Source organism: Theobroma cacao, chromosome 5, assembly GCF_053813885.1.
Source record: "Theobroma cacao isolate CCN51 chromosome 5, ASM5381388v1, whole genome shotgun sequence".
NCBI lineage: Eukaryota > Viridiplantae > Streptophyta > Magnoliopsida > Malvales > Malvaceae > Theobroma > Theobroma cacao.
In genome coordinates, this window is record NC_142643.1 from 26,467,867 (window position 1) to 26,486,056 (window position 18,190).

General features: G+C 33.4%; 2 protein-coding genes across 3 annotated transcripts; both read left to right on the top strand.

Annotated features, from left to right (window-relative positions):
- The first annotated feature begins 2,485 nt into the window (after positions 1–2,485).
- LOC18598604 (stomatal closure-related actin-binding protein 3) lies at positions 2,486–14,586 on the top strand. Of its 2 annotated transcripts, none has more exons than XM_007028186.3 (13): positions 2,486–2,728; positions 3,642–3,940; positions 4,256–4,384; positions 5,631–5,723; positions 6,190–6,333; positions 7,246–7,314; positions 8,281–8,364; positions 10,627–10,807; positions 11,642–11,758; positions 11,938–11,996; positions 13,399–13,533; positions 13,635–13,784; positions 14,326–14,586. In XM_007028186.3, exons 2-13 carry the CDS (start codon positions 3,656–3,658, stop codon positions 14,356–14,358), a joined length of 1,479 nt encoding a protein of 492 aa, XP_007028248.3. In that variant the 5' UTR covers positions 2,486–2,728; positions 3,642–3,655; the 3' UTR covers positions 14,359–14,586. The 2 variants fall into 2 exon arrangements, with proteins under 2 accessions (XP_007028248.3, XP_017977574.2); XM_018122085.2 differs by lacking the exon at positions 2,486–2,728 and adding an exon at positions 3,023–3,140.
- Positions 14,587–15,616: 1,030 nt separating this feature from the next.
- LOC18598605 (G2/mitotic-specific cyclin S13-7-like) lies at positions 15,617–18,169 on the top strand. The gene is made up of 7 exons (XM_007028190.3): positions 15,617–15,769; positions 16,117–16,334; positions 16,460–16,744; positions 16,846–16,971; positions 17,090–17,338; positions 17,452–17,613; positions 17,710–18,169. The coding sequence occupies exons 1-7, from the start codon at positions 15,724–15,726 to the stop codon at positions 18,037–18,039; spliced, it is 1,416 nt and encodes a 471-aa protein (XP_007028252.3). The 5' UTR covers positions 15,617–15,723; the 3' UTR covers positions 18,040–18,169.
- The last annotated feature ends 21 nt before the right edge of the window (positions 18,170–18,190 follow it).

An 18,190-nucleotide genomic window follows, 5' to 3' on the forward strand; every position in this document is an offset into this window, starting at 1 on the left:
GCACTTATCTCTTTTATTGTATTCCATTGAGTGGTTATACTTGAACTGATTGAAAAGTTAGTGTTTGAGTGATTATACTTAACCAATATATAAGGTAGAGTGGTTGTGCCTAAACCATAAAAGGCATTGTGCTTGATTCACAAAAGACACTGTATTGAACTTTATTTCAATAGTGACTTTTAAATTCCTTAGTAAAATTAAGGGAAATGACATAGGCAAGGAGACTGAACCTCTATAACATTCTTGTGTTGTTCAATCTCTTCAATCTTTTCAATTTCTTCCAAATTGATTTTGTGTTAATTAATCTCTCTTTACAAAACTTTATTGTCTTGATTTAATTCAAAAAAGATCTTACTCAAGAAAATCTTAAAACTTTTAAATTGAAAGGATTTATTCTATAGATTTCAATTCACCCTTCTTAAAATTATTCACATTGAGCTTATTGTACTAACACATAACAACATAAAATCTGTTATTAATCCAGTCAATGACAAGTCAATTTGGTTAAACATCATGTCAACACACTTAACAACGGTTTTGTAACGATGTTAGAATTTGTTGTGAAAAGTTAAAAATGTTAAAAGATGACACAATGTTGAATAATAAAAATTGATAATTTTTTAATTTAAATAAATTATTGTTAAGATGCACCAACATTAAATTATTAGGAAGGTTAATATTAAAACTTTATAGAAAAATAAAATTCTTAAATATTTAAAAAAAATTAAAACTCATCATACTAGAAAACAAATAGTTACGTTCTCGCTATATTTTCACTTTAAGTTGAAAATATCTCAATAAGTAAAGAGATAATCTTAGATAAAGAAAACATGGAGGAACATTTGGTTGTTTCATGTTCGGAAAATGTAGAGTCCATTTGTTTTGCAGTAAAATATTTTTTGAAAAACGTTTTCAAAACTTATGCTTGTTTGAAAGACAAAAAATTAATCCTAGATATAAAATATTTTACAAATCAATATGGTTAATCACAGAAAATGTCTTATGCCCTTAAAGGGCATAAGATATTTTTCAGAGAACAACAAAAATACTTTTATATTAAGTTTATGAGTATAAGGTTGATGAATATTAATATTTAATTTAAAATATTAAAAAATAAAATATTAATATTTAACTTTAAAAAATTAATTTAAAATATTAATATTTAAACTATACAACACTATTAAAATTTTAAAAAATATTTTTTAATGAAATCATTCAATACAATTAAATTTTTATTTATAAATGAAATAAATCTTACTAATAATTAAAATGAAAAATATTTCAATGATCATCATTTGATGAATACACATTTATAATAGGTTTAAATCTTGCTAATAATTAAAATGAAAAATATTTCAATGATCATCATTTGATGAATACACATTTATAATAGGTTTAAATCTTGCTAATAATTAAAATGAAAAATATTTCAATGATCATCATTTGATGAATACACATTTATAATAGGTTTAAATCTTGCTAATAATTAAAATGAAAAATATTTCAATGATCATCATTTGATGAATACACATTTATAATAGGTTTAAATCTTGCTAATAATTAAAATGAAAAATATTTCAATGATCATCATTTGATGAATAAACATTTATAATAGGTTTAAATCTTGCTAATAATTATAATAAAAAAAATTTCGATGATTGTCATTTATGAATACATATTTATAAGTATAGGTTTTGGATATTTTACAAAATTGATGAATATTTATATTTTTATAGTTATGATAAAAAAGTGATAAGATGAAATATTTTTTGAAAAATTAGAATTTGTTTTCATTATAGATATATGGTTAAATATTGTGGAAATATTATTATTAATTTTGTCCATTTTTATTTTCATTTTTAATTTTGATATTAAATTAGTGAAAATCAAATATTAATATTATTTTATAATCTAACTCTTATTTATTATTTTAATACCTAAATGACTCCATCATAATAAAAAATATTTTTTATAAAATAATCCAAACAACAAAAAATAGTTTTGATAATTAATATACAAAAAAAAAAAATTCTTTCAATAAATGATTTCGGTTACCAAACAAACGCATAATGCCAAAGTCATTTCTAAAAAAAACTACTTGAAAGCAGCCGAAACAATAAAATTAAAAAAAATAAAAGTAAACATGAGACGGAGGATTTATATTTTATTTATAAAAGAAAAGTTTAATAACTAAAAAAATAAAATAAAAAACAAAGGAGTAGTCTTTTATCCGGTGACAGTGAGCGTACGAGTTCAAGTAACGTCCGAAGAGGCACGTCCAAAGGAGCAAATGGGACCCAGCGCGTGGCATCACTTTTGAGGGTTGGGTCCGCCCACTTTTAGTTTTAACGGAATTACAATGCTGCAATTTCATAAAATAAAAATGCACAAGAAAATTAAAAAAAGAAAAGCAAATGAGAAATTCATTCAAGTTGTTGGGAGGGGAGACAGGGACACACAAGTCAGGGAAGAAGGAACAAAGCCTGTGCTTTTCTTTTCTCTCTCTTTTCTTTTTCCTCTCTCTCTTCTCCTTTTCAAAAAGCGTTCTCCCAGGACCATCCAGAGCCCCCAACTCAACCATAGATTCGTCTTCTTCTTCTACTCTCTTTCTCTGTCTCTCATTTGCAGCAGTTTCTCCAGCTGCTACCATTCTTTCAGCATGTTCTTCTGTTTAGCTTAAGTCTCTCCTTCTGTGCTTTGCTTTTTACACATTCAGATTGAAGTTTCTGTAAGTGTTGCTGCATTTTCAGCTGCATTCTTTCTTTTGTTTTTTGCTCCTTTGGCTTTCCTTTTCTTTTTCATGTTGGTTGGTTTTTTAGTTGTTGAATGTTGATAATGATGGATGAGGAGAAAAAAAAAAGGAATTGTGGGTAAGAAGTGGTAATGTAGGTTGGAAAATTGGTATTAGGTAGCTGCTTTTTTAAGCAAGGAGAAAGATGCTTGCAGGCCATAAAGGGAAATAATATCTCCTTTTATTATTACAAACAAAAGATGATATTAGTCCTGTTATTGATCATTTTCATTTTCCTTTATTTCTTGTGAAATGTACAAATCTTATTCTACCTCTCCAGCTTCGCTCAGCTTTTGTTGTTATTTTCTTAAGGGTCAGAAATTCTGAGACTGTTTGGTCAAATTTTGATGTAAGTGGAAATTTCGGAATTCTAGCTGAAGCTGGTGCTTTGTTGGATCCGGAGAAACTCCTACTTGCTGATACTAGTTTTATGCAGCTTTCCATTTTTTCTTATCTTGTATTTGTGTTTTTTTTTTTTTTTTGGGGGGGGGGAGAGGGGATTGGGTCTTTTTGCCTTTTGTTACCCAAATATAGTATGTCTATGTCTCATTAGCTGGATTTGGGTTTTGCTGGTATTTGAAAGTGGTTTCGCCAAAAGGCATCCCTAAATGCAAGATTTCACTAGCAATATTTTGGCTCAGGATGTGATATGCTGATTCATATATTTCTCTCAATGAATAAAATTTAAATATTTTGTAAGATTAATATGGAAATCAATATGAGGTGAAATTTAAATGTTTTTGGGTTCTTGGTCTTTGTAAGATCTATGGTTAAGAAAATCGATGCTATTAATTTGCTGGAGGTCTGATCATAGGGTTGTTTCCTTTTTGTGTTTACTTCTGATGAGCAGAGAACTGACTTAAAATGACAAAGATAAGCCCTGAAATTGAAGAATCAATGCTGAAAGAATCAATTCTAGCTGTTTCGGCAGATGTGAGCTTTGCTTCTGACCACTTTCCAAAGTATAAATTAGGACCTGAAAATCAGATTTTGGAGGAGCCAAAAGGAGACAACAATGGTCCATCACTGAAGGAGGTTGTTGAAAGGGAAACGACCCAACTATCTGAGCAGCACAAGCGGCTCTCAGTTCGTGACCTTGCTAGTAAATTTGACAAGAACCTGGCTGCTGCTGCTAAGTTGGCTGATGAGGTTCCCAACATTTTATTTTGTTTGCTCCAATATTTTCCAAAGAAAAAGATACAAAAAATCTTCTTCCAACATTCAGAATGAACTAGTCTCTGCTAATAGGGAGTCATGAATCATCTGCATGATTCTCTTTTTGCCATTCATCTCTATCTGGAAATTTCCAATATCTGATTGGAAGGCATCATGTAGTTCAACAAAAATTTAGCTTCATCTGTAGTTTCTTTGGTTAAATCCTTTTTCTCCCGTTGTCTGAATTCAATATCAATTTTAATGAAAATGGATGATTAAGTGGATTACACTCTTGTTCTTGGAGTTCAGGCAAAACTTAGAGAGGTTGCTTCTTTGGAGGGGCATGTTCTGTTGAAGAAACTTAGAGATGCCTTGGAATCTTTGAGAGGTCGTATGGCCGGGAGAAACAAGGAAGATGTAGAGAAAGCTATCTCCATGGTTAGTTGTTTTGCTTTACCAATTTCATTTTTCACTAAGTTTTTTGTTTGAAGCTTAATGCGTCACACCTATCACAAATAGCTGTGTTTTATTATTCAAAAATTTGAAGGAGGTTGATGCACACTGTTCCAATTGTGCAACCCGTCTTTCTTTATGTTATAATGTAATCATGTGGCACAAAACCACATCATGCATTGATATGAACAATAAGCCCTATTCTATTTTTGTTCTTAGGTTATGTAGAACATTTTTACCAGTCAGTAGGGCAAATCTAATACTTTCTTTGTAGTTTATAGCTCGTTTTTCCTTAGAGGCATGCCTAAGTCACTGCACTAAGCTTTTTGCTTATTCATTGAATAAAAATGTGTACTGCATGGCAGACATTCTCAAAAACACTTACCATGCCAATGTAGAACTTTATTTTGTGCCTCTTAGTCTTTGTTATAAATAACATCATAGGACAATCTTTACTTTCTAAACTCTTCATTACCCATATAAATATGGATAGATCCAGGATCCCTACATTCAAAAATAATTCTATTATAAGAATATCTCAGGAAAGGTTTTTTCTTAAAATGAATGTGTCAGCCCTGTCTGCTCTTAGGAATTATCCAGCAAAACTGCCAGATGACGAAAAAAAAAAGTAAAAAAAGCTTACCAGTATTTCAGTTGTTATGTGTTTGTTCAATTTTTATTTACCTTTTGATAGAGTCTGTGAGGATCTAGAACTACTCAAATCAGACACTAATTAATATCCAATTTTATCTGAACAATAGGCTTATGTGGGTGCTTCAATAGATCCAGTTGAACCATTTTGTGGTATTTTCTACGTGTGTACATAGGCATTCTTTATCAAAAAGGTGTGTACATAAACATAAATGCTAGTTCAACTTAACAAAAGACTATTCAATAAGTAGAGAGAAGTTGACTATGCATGCTACCTTGTCCATGCATTTCATATTCACATTTTTATGATAGCTCATTATTTTCATGCCAAATTAACATTGTTTCCCATCATTAAATTTTTTATAAAATTGTATTCTTTGAACCAAATAGACATGTGCATGTGAGTGAGATTTGTATACTAATACATATATGTGCCTTCTAACTTAAGAAATTTTCTTCTGCATGATACGAAATTCCCTCCATGCTCTCCATGATATTTCTTTTGGTTTGGCACATTCTACATTATAATTCCTTCTTTTTGCTATAACTATTTTTTCTCCTCTGTTCTTCAATTATTCAGGTCGAGGCTTTAGCAGTTAAATTGACTCAAAAAGAAGGGGAATTGATTCAAGAGAAGTTTGAAGTGAAAAAACTGGCAAACTTTCTGAAGCAGGTCAGTTGATGGCAGTCAAGTATTGTTTTGTGTGTGTGTATGGGTTTTTGATTTTCATGATTCAGCATGTTTTCCAAATGGAAGGATCAATTTAAAAATTTTAAAGGCAGACACAAGTCTATTTCCTGTATAAGGGCTTGAAGTGACTTAATTGTATCGGGTGTAAGGCCTTTTTAAGTCCAGTGCCTGAAGCAAAGTAGTTTTTTGCTTTCTACTTTTCTTTTTGTGTCTGAAACTATTCTTGATTCTCTTCATGTCTCAATGAAGATCAACCTTGTTCAAGGTTTGCAGTTTGAATTTTATGTTTTGCTTTTTCTTTCTGTTAAAAAAAAAAAAAACTCTGGGTACCATAATATTGCTAGAGCACATATTTATTTGCTTTTTTTTTTTTTAATTTTTGTTTTGAAGGATCATCTGTTTTAAACTTCATTGATAATGAATCGAATTTGTTCCTTTATATTTGCAGGCTTCTGAAGATGCTAAAAAGTTGGTAAATCAAGAAAAATCTTTTGCTTGTGCTGAAATTGAAAGTGCTAGGGCTGTAGTGCAGCGATTTGGAGAGGCCCTTGAGGAGCAAGAAAAGAATTCAGAAATTTCTCAAAAAACTCAGGTTTCCATTGAGTTGTTTAAATCAGTTTTCCTCCCCTATTTCATCAGTTTCAGAGATGAGAAAAGCTTTCTCGTCCAACTTTTAAAGCTGAATAAAATGGTCCAACAAGAGATAGCATAAATACTGCTAAAGTTGCACTTAATTGGTACTTTGTGATTGTATCTAGTCAGATGCTATATTAGGCGGAAAATTAAGACCAAAAAATAATGCTGTTCATACAGTATTTGAAATTTGTGGATTGCATTTAACCAAGTTTTCCCATTTTGCAAGGGGTGTCAACAACTATGATAAAATAATACTAGGGCTGTAAATGAACTGATCCTGAGCTGAGTAATCCCTTGTTTCGGTTAAATTTAGACAAGCTCAATAAACAGTCAAGCTCGCAATGAACTTAGAAAATTGTTTTCGAACTCGGCTTGGCAAAATTTACCAAGCTACAAACTGAACACAAGCTCTTAATGAGCTCTTGGCTTAGCCACAAAATAAACCTCTAAGCCAATAGAGAAAGGGCTTAGAATTCCACTGCAAAGGGCTTATGCCCAATAGAAGCCTCTGGCCAAACGGGCGCTTGGCTTATTAGTAGTTGAAAGCATCCTAGGTGTAGGGGTTATTTATAAAATCAGCCCCCCTCCCCCCGGGCATGGCTGTCCTGTTAATGTGGGACTGAGTTCTTTTCTTTTGAACATACATCTATTTTCAAACTTATCAAATGTCCCATTTTAGGCACATTAAAAAGCATTTTACAATAATATCTTTTATAAAGTAAAAATGATTTTTAATCTATGTAGTGTGTAATTTTTTATGTTAAAATAGGAGATGCATGTCAAAGATAGGTTTTGTGCATCATGAGGTTAATATTTTGCTGTTGAAGATGATACATACTTTATTCATGTTTAATGTTATGTCTTGCAGGAGGTTGAGGAGCTAATAGAGGAAGTTCAAGTGGCTAGAAGAATTAAATTGATGCATCAGCCAAGCAAGGTGCGTTACTATTGTCTCCTAGGTCTTGTCATTGCACTAAGGTTTGTAGAAATGAAGGTTGTCAGGCATCACTGTTGTTCTATTAGCTTATAGGTATTTGTCGATATTCTCTGAATTTTGGTGTTTGTCTGTTTCAGTTTTCTTATGCAGAATAAATATTGCTTTTTAACGAATTTTTATGTTTGCATTGAAGAGAAAGTTGTTCTTTAATTTTTGTTGCTTTGAAGTAAATCATCCAAATTGTTAATTTCTATTTGGGTGGACAACTGTTTGAATTGAATGAAATTGTTTACCCACAGTAAGTGAAATATTATTAGTTAACAGTACTTGCAGTATGCTTCAGCTACATGCAGATCTTTATCTGAATATAATATATATATATATATTAACATTACTAGGAATGTGTCTGTATCCTGGAATGGAATTTTAACTACAATTTGCATGAATACAACTGATCGGATCACCAACTGCTATGCTTAGTCAACATGTTGAGGCTTCAAATACAAAACTGTTTATTTACCCATGCAATCAATTAAATTCTAGTATATTGGAGTCATTAAAGATGCAAGCTCTTTCCATTTTTTCCCCATAGTTGTGAATTGCTTTTCCTCTTTCTCTCTCATTGTGTTTTGACATTGAACACAGCACTGTTTTAGCTCATTAAATTAGAATCTTTTGTTCTGGTATCTATTTTATCATTTGCTTGACATTTATTTTTTTAATAATACAGCCAGACATTAATGATTTAGGGCCCAACTATGCTACAAATGTTGTCGCTTACTATTCTCCATTTATTTAATACCTTTGTAACAAATTATAAATTTATTTTCTAATTCTAGTTTGCTACCATTATATATGCTTCTTGGATACATACATGTGCGGTTAAGTAGATGAGATTTATTGTTAAATATATGGTTGTGATATAATGGCAGCTTTTGATCATTGGAATATGTGCCATGTTTTCAGGTGATGGGTATGGAACATGAACTTCGTGCTTTAAGAACTCAAATTCGAGAAAAATCTATATTCTCAGTGAAGCTTCAAAAAGAGGTTTGTTGAATGTTTTATCTTACAATAATACTATTAGACCAGCTGGTACTTTGACGATAAAATATAGTAGATGCCCTTTTCCTGAAATTCTTTCTATCAATTGCACTGATGGTTGTTGTTACCATACCAGTACTGGTTGTACCAGCTGGTATGTACTGGTTTTGAAGAAAACCAGTATAGTCAGCACTTTTGTTTCTTTTCACCCTTTATACCAAGCTCTACTGGTTTGTGCCAACTGAGTCGCCCTATTTTATTTGTATCAGCCATTTTGGCTTGTTTCATTTGTATTGGCTGAAAAATGTCATTTCAAGCACTACAACATCTTGTCTAATTATTTTATTCTTTTTTTTTTAACGATAGTTTGACTATTTCACTCTCTTAATTAACTCATTCTTTCCTTATCTCCATTTTTATTTCCTATAATTTGATCCAAAAATAAAATATCTCCATTAAAATTAGGCTGCTCGACATGTTTTTAACGATAACTTATTATATATCCTCTAATAGATTTATATTTGTCTTATTTACTTGATGCTTGAAAAATTTTGGACATTTATTATCAATATAGCTTCTCAGAACATGTATTTGCATGTTTATAGAAGTATTTACGTAGGTATGTATATTCATGATTTAAGGATGTTTATATCTATCCATTAATATTTGATAGACAAATATAATATAATGCCAATAAATTCAAAATGGTAGGCTGAAACAAACCAGTTCATACATACCTTTTTAAAACAAAACGGAAACCCTCACCAGATTGCACCAATATGTTTTCTAAAATTTTAACTGCTCTATGAAAAATTTTCTATCTTTCACTAGTATATAAGTTCTTAATGACTTACAGAGTGATGACAAGGTTAGTAGGGTGCACTAGAAGTTGGCTTTAGGGGTGCCAAGAAGCTGATATACTCGATAATAGTTTGGGCTCAAATTAGGAACTTGGCTCTGCTTGCCAAATTAACAAACAAATCAAGCTCAAGCCAGATATGGGCTCAACTTGATAGAAACTCAGTTCAACTTGATTTAGGGTGGCAACAGCAAACTCATTCAATAAAAGTTTGGGCTCAACTTGATAGAAACTAGGCTAATAGATTATTAGCTGTTATTCATGCATTTGGGCCACCACATTTGAACCCATCAAGTCAACACTCTCTACAACATCCCATAATCTATAAGTAACCCCAAGCGTTTTGCTACTAATCTAGAGTTTACTCCAATTATATAGCCAGTTGTTTATAAACATGTTTGGTACTTGCAAGTAGTAGTTGCAGATTATGCTCATGGGTAAAATATAGTCAAAAAGAGTATGCATTTACGGATGTTGCAAGAATGATTACATATGTCTGATCTTAGGAAGATCTTTACCTAAATTCAATAGAGAAAGTTGTAGTAAAATCACTTAAAATAATATAACAAATGTAATCATGCTTGGTTGTGTACTTGTGTAATCTTTTCAAAAATATTAGTTTTGACAGAATGGTGGTAGATTAGTATTGATGAGCTAATCTTCTTAAAAGATACTAAGATGAATGAAACAAGAAATAGGAGTCATAAATTCAAGGATGAAACAAGAAATAGGGGTAAAAAAAAGTATGCATTTAAGGATGTTGTAAGAATGATTACATATGTCTGATCTTAGGAAGATCTTTGCATAAATTCAATAGAGCAAGTTGTAGTAAAATCACTTAAAATAAAATACCAAATGTAATTATGCTTGGTTGTATACTTGTGTAATCTTTTCAAAAATACTAGTTTTGACAGAGAGGTAGATTAGTATTGAAGAGTTATTCTTCTTAAAAGATACTAAGATGAATGACACAAGAAATAGGAACCAACTCGGTGAAGATCTGTGATAATGCTTAGATCAATTTTCGGTGTTGCTGGAAAAGCCAAACTGCATCTAGCTGATAGAGCCGACTAAACTCTTCTTGTATGTCTTTAGGTTCTCTGCAAGTTGAATATTCTGTAATATTATAGTATAACTGAAAATGTAAGAAGGTAGATGTCACGAGCCATACTGGTCAAGGTGCATGGATGTTGGTAGCTAATGCTTTTAAGTCTTGAACACCTTTTTGCTTCCAACAAGGTCCTTGGTTGGTTTTAAGATATATTTCCTTGTTAATTATCTGCAGTGACTATCTCTTTCATGGTATGTTATCTCTTCATGGTACCAATCAAGTCTCAAACGGTGAGTGGAATGCATAGTCTGGTTTGTGATATTTTATGAGGTTCTAATCTATTCCTGAATAATTGCAGTTGGCACTAAACAAGAAGGCCGAGGAGAACAAATCCCGTGTATATATTTTGCATGGTTCTGAAACCCTTGGTTCATGCTTACGACTCCAGCCTTGCTCAGATAATGCTCCAGTGCTTTCAAAATCTTCAATTCAGTGGTATCGAATGTCATCTGACGGAAATCAACAGGAAATAATTTCAGGTATTCATTCCGTGAATGTTCTTCTACATGCAAGTCTCCTAACCACTCAGAAGCTGTGCATGTCTCAGTTAATTATGTTCACAAAAGATACCACTATGGTGAACTTTTTATCTAGGGTTTTCTACCGAAGCATCACCTGCGTTATTGTAGATGATAATAATTATCCTAAACTAAATACCTACTAAATTTTTGAAACAAATTCCATTTGTAATTGAGAGAAGTATTGTAATATGAAAATTTAACGAACATAAGGCTGTGTGAAATAATACGTTGAACGCTTAGGTTATTTTATGAATACTGCTTCTAAGATGGTATCATGAAATCCTTTCCTGTTGTGAATTGGTTGTTAATTATTATCAAAAGAAAATAATTGTAAGAGTACTTGGACACACAAATGACATACAGGCAGATTTAGAAAGCTATCCTAATTTACTATAAGGAAAGTGATTTAATGTGCATTTAATTGCAATAAACTATACCAGATGTCCATGTGTTCTTCTCTATTTCTACTTTTTTGAATTTCTGCCATCAAGCGCCATATAACTTTATAAGTATCCCACCTATGTAAAATGTTGCAGCCCTGTTAATTCGTTTGGGTGCTCATTCATCCTTCTGTAAGTAGTGATATAGGTCTAAGTTAGGTGCATAGGGCCACGAATTGAAAAAACTACAGCTATCATACTTTGCCTGTCTGACCAAGTATAAGAATCTAACTCTCATTAGAATGTTTAATTCCTCACTTGAATGGGTTAGAAAATGCATTGTTGCTTAATAACCTGTGGCATTTACATTACAGCCTCCTCTAGTAACTGGTTCAAATTTCTGCATGATCAGGTGCCAATAAAATAATGTATGCCCCAGAACCCCTTGATGTTGGTCGAATTTTGCTGGTTGACATTCTCTCAAATGGCCAAAAAGTCACAGTGACAACTTCCGTTCCTATTGGTTCTGGTTAGTTTATGTCAAAATGTACAATTTGACTTATAAAATGTTTGTTCTCTTTCAATATTTTGATGCCAGCATTTAAGCTATGGGCCTAATCATTTAATGTTAATATTCATACATGTTAATGATTGAATCTCTTCTGCCTGGCATTTTATATTGATGCTTAGAAAAGCTTACTTTTACAGCTGCAGGTTTGGGAGGCTATGTGGAGACACTTTTGCGAAAATCCAGCAGTGAATTTAATGTACGTTTGCTTCTTTCCAGCTAATTTACTTCTACTATCATCTCTTTGCTGTGCTGCCAAAGACAAGGCAACTGGTTTTGTATTTCTCCTATCAAATTTGTCCATTAATGATAATATGGTCTTTCTCTATATGTGAGTTTTTTGGTAGTAAATAAGCATAATTATATTATTCTGGTCTCTCAGCAGTGGTGCCTGACAACTTTATTTTAATCTTTTATTCCTCTCTGGGGATGGGGGAGGATGGTGTAAATTTTGAGCATTTCCCACATAGGCTTAGCTCAACTGGTTGGAAAGTAGGGACAGGTAAAGCTTGTAGGTTTGAGTCGTAGTACTCTCTTCTTTTGCCACTACAAAAAAGAAACAAAAATCTTCATGCTTTCCAAAATGATAATTCTGCTTATTTTTGTTAGATAGTTCTTGCCACTTTGTCCGCCTACATACGTGATTGCAAATAGCAATAAGCATCTTTAAAATGTGCATTTGGATCTGTCTATCATCCTCTAGTTCTAATTTCCAAAGTTCTATAAATTGCCATCCTGGCATGAACATGATTTAGTTTGCCATCCTTATTGTGTCCATCATCAATTTTGGTGGAGAGTTAATGAGTTGATTGATGATGCTTATGATTTATTTGTTTTTGTTATCAAAGAGGACAAAGGAAATAATAAATTGAAATAAAGAGGATGGTAACAAAGAAAGGAGAGAACCTTTTCTAATTGCTTTGTTTGCGAGTAAGAAAAACAAAGAGAGTCAGCTAGTCACCAAGAGAGAACCTTTTTTAATTGCTTTGTTTGCGAGTAAGGAAAACAAAGAGAGTCAGCTAGTCACCAAGAGAGAACCTTTTTTAATTGCTTTGTTTGCGAGTAAGGAAAACAAAGAGAGTCAGCTAGTCACCAATTGTTTTAAAGTATTGTTAACTAGTGCCTATGTTTGATCAAGTTTTATCAGATCGAATGGCTCTAGGGTTGATTTCATATCTTTTGATTTTTAAGTTGAAAGTGATGGTTCTATAAGCTAGGTTAAAGTCTTAAATTGTGTTGACTGGGTGCAGAATTGTCCTAGAAAGTTTTTCTTCAACATACTGAATTGAAAAGTTTGTATTCTTCTTCCAATGTTTTTGTATTGAATAAATTTTATTCTTTATTCTGAAGTACATTTGATAATTGATTTTAAAAAATAAGAGACTTGAAGGCTTATTCTGAATCTATAACTCAACATTTGTCCCGTTAATTAACACGATGAAAGTTAAGAAAGTAACTATGCATTTGGTGTTATTTTGCTGGAATGTGTCTAATCAAGTAGTTTGGTTCATTAAAAATTTCATTCCAGTAACAGTTCACATGGTAGGAATGTTTGTATCATATAGTTTTTATTGAAGTTTTTTCGTTCCATGTTTTTCTAGGTAGTCATTTCCCAGATCAATGGACAAGATCATCCATCACACTCCACTCATGCTTTCAATGTTGGAAAGATGAGGATCAAGCTCTGTAGAGGATGGATCACAAAGTCCAGAGAAATATATTCAACATCAATGCTGGTAATTGTTCTGGTTGCTCTGTAGCTTTTTTCTTCAGTATTGATTATGCAGTAAGTACTTTTCCAGATAGCCATTCTCACATTTTTGCTTTCCTAATGAAGCTATGTGGAGTTAGAGGTGATGGTAATGCCGCGGCCAAGTCTTTGTTTTGGCAACCAAGGAAAGGACTCTCTTATGTATTAACATGTGAATCAGAGAGAGAAAGGAATGCAGCTATAATGGTTGCAAGAAAGCATGCGCTTGACTGCAGTGTAAGTTCATTTTTTCCTTACATTTTACTACAGGAGGTATATGATGTTAGTAGATATGAAATAACTTTTACTCGTAGTGTTTTGAAGTTTTGCATTTTAACTATTTAATTAGTATTTATGATCAAATATGAATTTACTTTTTATGGTTTATTTTGTCTTTTTAGCAATTTTTTAGGCAGCATAAAGAACCTAAAAAATAACAATAAGCTAATAGGAAAAGTAGCAATCAAACAAAGCCTTAGATGTTATGCATGGAAGGCTACTAAACAAATTAAATCCCCTTGTCGGTTGCTTGTGTACATTGTTGTTTGTGGAACATGTAATCAGGAGGCATTATGTAAATTTTAGCTTAAGAAATACAGTTGTCTTTGATCGCAAACTTAACATGTTGATGAATATTCTTTTCCATATCATGAGCTCCGATTTTGTGCTTGCATTTCATTTGGTCTAAGTGATGCAAAGTCTCTTATGAGTTGTTTGAAGGTTTAAAGAGGCATTGTTGGTAGAAAAGGTTTTGAGAAATGGAAATTGTGAAATGCAGGTGATGCTTGGTGGAGCAGATGATCAAATGTAGAAGTAAAATCTAACTGAGAGATTGTTTACAATTGTGATATAATGAGAGGGTTTTGGTAGTGTGAGTGAGTGTATTGTATGGTGTGTTTGGCATGAGGGAGAAGAAGGAAGAATATGGGAATTGGGTTTCACTAATTTGGTTGCGTTGTTTAGGCAGTCTTTTTTGTTTTGCCTAAATCACCAGTTGTAACAACTTGGCTGTTTTTAATTGATTGCTTGATTTGTGCTTTGCTTTGCTTTCATTTGTGTTGGTCTTATAATGCCAATTTCTTGTCACCTTGTCAAATTAGCCCTAAAACGCAACGAGAAACGCTTGGCCTCTCTAAGCAAGGTACCAAGGGCATGTCATGACCAAAAGTGAGCCTAAAATCCCAAGCAAAGGGAATCAGCAGCAGCAGCAAAACAAATAACAATAATAATAATATTGTAATTGTACAGCAAAGCAAGAAGGTAGCTATCTGCTGTAAAATGAGTGTAAAATTGATGCTAAATAACTGAGGCAAGGCTGGTGGACTTGGACTGCTAACCTGGTATTTGGACACCCTCTAAATAAAATGTGTCTTTAAAAAATATGTCATTCTACAATATGTGGGGGCTTTCTATGCATCTATCCATTTTTGATATTCCCAAGTAGAATCCACTCCAATATTGATTCTTACACAACTCAACTTCTCCCTATCAATATTAGGGCATGACTTGGCAAAATGTTTTTTTTTTTTTAAGAAGGTTAGATGAAATTTCAAAATAAAAATTAACACAACATTAAAATTTAATAATTAATTAGATCATATATGTAAAATTCAAAAAGTTTTAACGAATTTTGATATTTTATGCAAATGAATATTTTAATTAAAAATTATGATAAGTTCCATTTATCACCACCTATTCTTTAATTTAATTTTTTGAATAGATATTGTCTTAATTAGTATTTTATTTATAATAAAAGGGCGAAAGGGCCTACGTGTTGTAAGAAATAGCGGGTAGCACCAAAATTTAAAGTTACGAGGAGTAACAAGTGCGCGACGCCCTTAGAATAATAGGAGTGGAGTTTATGAGTATTATACTTTAGTAACAGGCAGACGCGAACGGTAACTTTTTTAGCCCACGGAACAGAGGCATTCCATTTACAGGTAGGCTAACGGCTATAATTTGTAGAAGTTGTCCACCGTTGGATTGAAGGAGATCCAACGGTGGAAAAATTGAAAAAGAGAAATATGACCGTTGGACTTCGAAGTGAAGCGTCGGCTCTTCAGCTTCAAAAGGAAATCAATCTTCCCCCATTTCTCGTTCCCAAAAAGCCTTAAAAATCCACAGAGGAGAAGAGAGAGAGAGAGAACCCTACAATACCCATTGAAAGGAATCGGAAATGGCTTCAAGACCCATTGTGCCACAACAAGTCAGGGGTATTACAGGTATTAGCATCGATCTTCTCTTTCCAATCTCACAAGATTGTTGGTGTTTCTTCTTTATTGTTTTGGAGGAATCCTGTACATATATGCGATTTGATGTATCTTTTCCTTTTCTTTTTCGTTCGATATTAATCTGTTGGGCTTTGTCAAATGATTTTATGGTTATCTTGAAAGAATTCATCAAGGAAAGCGATTCTTTTGTTTTATTTTATCAGTGTCAAAACCTATTTTGCAGTAGTTTTGGGGGAATCTGTTGAAACTGTATCAAGCATTGTCTTTATCTTCACTATTCAGTTTAATAATAAGGACTGAATGGTTTGAGGAATAATAATGATTGTTTTGCATTGCAGGTGCCGAGGGCGTTGCAGGAGGAGCAGTTAATAAGCAGACAAAGAAGAATGCCGCAGGAGATGGGAGGAGCCGCCGTGCATTAGGAGATATTGGGAATCTGGTAAATGTTAGAGGAGTGGCTGATGGCAAGCCTCAGCCTCATCGTCCCCTCACCAGGTCTTTCTGTGCACAATTACTTGCCAATGCACAAGCTGCTGCAGCCGCTGAGAACAATAAAGTATAAATTTTTTTCTTGCATCAAATTCGTTCTAACCCTTCCTTTGTTGTTTTCTATCATCTTTCTTTACGGGAAAATGATGTAAAAGAACAAGAAATTCCTCTCTTTTTTTTTTGTCCATACAGAAAAATGTTTGTGTTAATGTGGATAAGGCTCCTGTTCCTGATGGAAACAACGCTGCGCCTAAAAGGGCTGCTGCTGCACCAAAGCCCGCTCAAAAGAAACCAACTGCAAAGCCCAAGCCTGTGGAAGTGATTGAAATCAGTCCTGACGCAGAAGATGCGGTCCAGGTGAAGGAGAAAAAAGACAAGGTTCCTGTGAATAATATTGATAAGAAAGCAACTGCGGGAGAGGGATCATCCAAGAAGAAAGCACATTCTCTTACTTCAGTCCTTACTGCTAGAAGCAAGGTGATTTGTGTGTTATTCTTGAAACTTGAGGTTGAGGGGTAATCTTTTCTTGTTTGTGATACTAACCGTTGAGGGTTCTTCTTCTAATTTGATTATTACAGGCGGCCTGTGGTATTTCTAACAAGCCAAAGGAGGAGATTGTTGATATTGATGCTGCAGATGCAAATAACGACTTGGCCGGGGTGGAGTATGTTGAAGACATTTACAAGTTCTATAAATCAGTTGAGGTATACACCAACAACATTCAACATCATAGTTGTGTATTCTGTATATAATAATGGTATCACTAAATCAGTCGATGATGATTTTTACGTGCTGACATTTATGAAACGCTTGGGAATGCAGAATGAGAGCAGGCCACATGACTATATGCACTTGCAAACTGACATTAATGAGAAGATGAGGGCAATTCTTATCGATTGGCTGATCGATGTTCATCAAAAGTTTGAGCTCTCTGCCGAAGCTCTGTATCTCACTATCAATTTGATTGATCGGTTCCTTTGTGTGAAGATCGTGCCTAGGAGGGAATTACAACTGCTGGGCATGAGTGCAATGCTTATTGCCACCAAATATGAAGAAATATGGCCCCCTGAGGTGTATATACGTATATACAAGCTTTTATTTTCTTAATTTGTTATTTCATTTGATTTACTGTCTTTTTCATGTGTCAAATAAGAGATCATTGGCTAACTGTGACAATGATGCAGGTCAATGATCTAGTATGCATTGCAGACAGAGCTTACAGTCATGAACAGATACTGATTATGGAGAAAACTATATTGGGAAAATTGGAATGGACTTTGACAGTGCCTACAACCTATGTATTTCTAGCACGCTTCATCAAGGCATCGATTCCTGATGATGAGAAAGTGCGTTCATTTTCCTAGTAATTTCCTACTGAAGCAACAAATTTGTTTTCCGCTGTTGGAATACGTGCTTATATATTTGCTGTTTGTGTTGTATAGATGGAAAACATGGTATATTTCCTGGCTGAGTTAGGTGTGATGCATTACGAGAGCATAAGGTACTGCCCATCAATGGTTGCTGCCTCGGCAGTGTATGCTGCTCGTTGCACACTGAACAAGACCCCAGCTTGGACTGACACACTAAAGTTTCACACTGGATACTCTGAAGCACAGCTAATGGAATGTGCTAGACTGCTGGCTTTCTTCCATTCAAAGGCTGCAGAAAGTAGGCTGCAGGTTGTATACAGAAAGTACTCGAATTCTCAACGAGGAGCTGTAGCATTGCTTCCAGCACCCCAAACTCTATTGTCTGCCGCTGCTTCAGTTTGAAGCCAAAACAAAAAAAAAAAAAAAAAAAAAGATTTTATTTTCATGGTTTGGAGCCAGTTTATTTGCTGTGATTCCCCAAATGAGAAACATTATCAAGATTCATTTGATTATATTATTGATTTGATGATTCCATCGTTTGGCAAACTTGCTG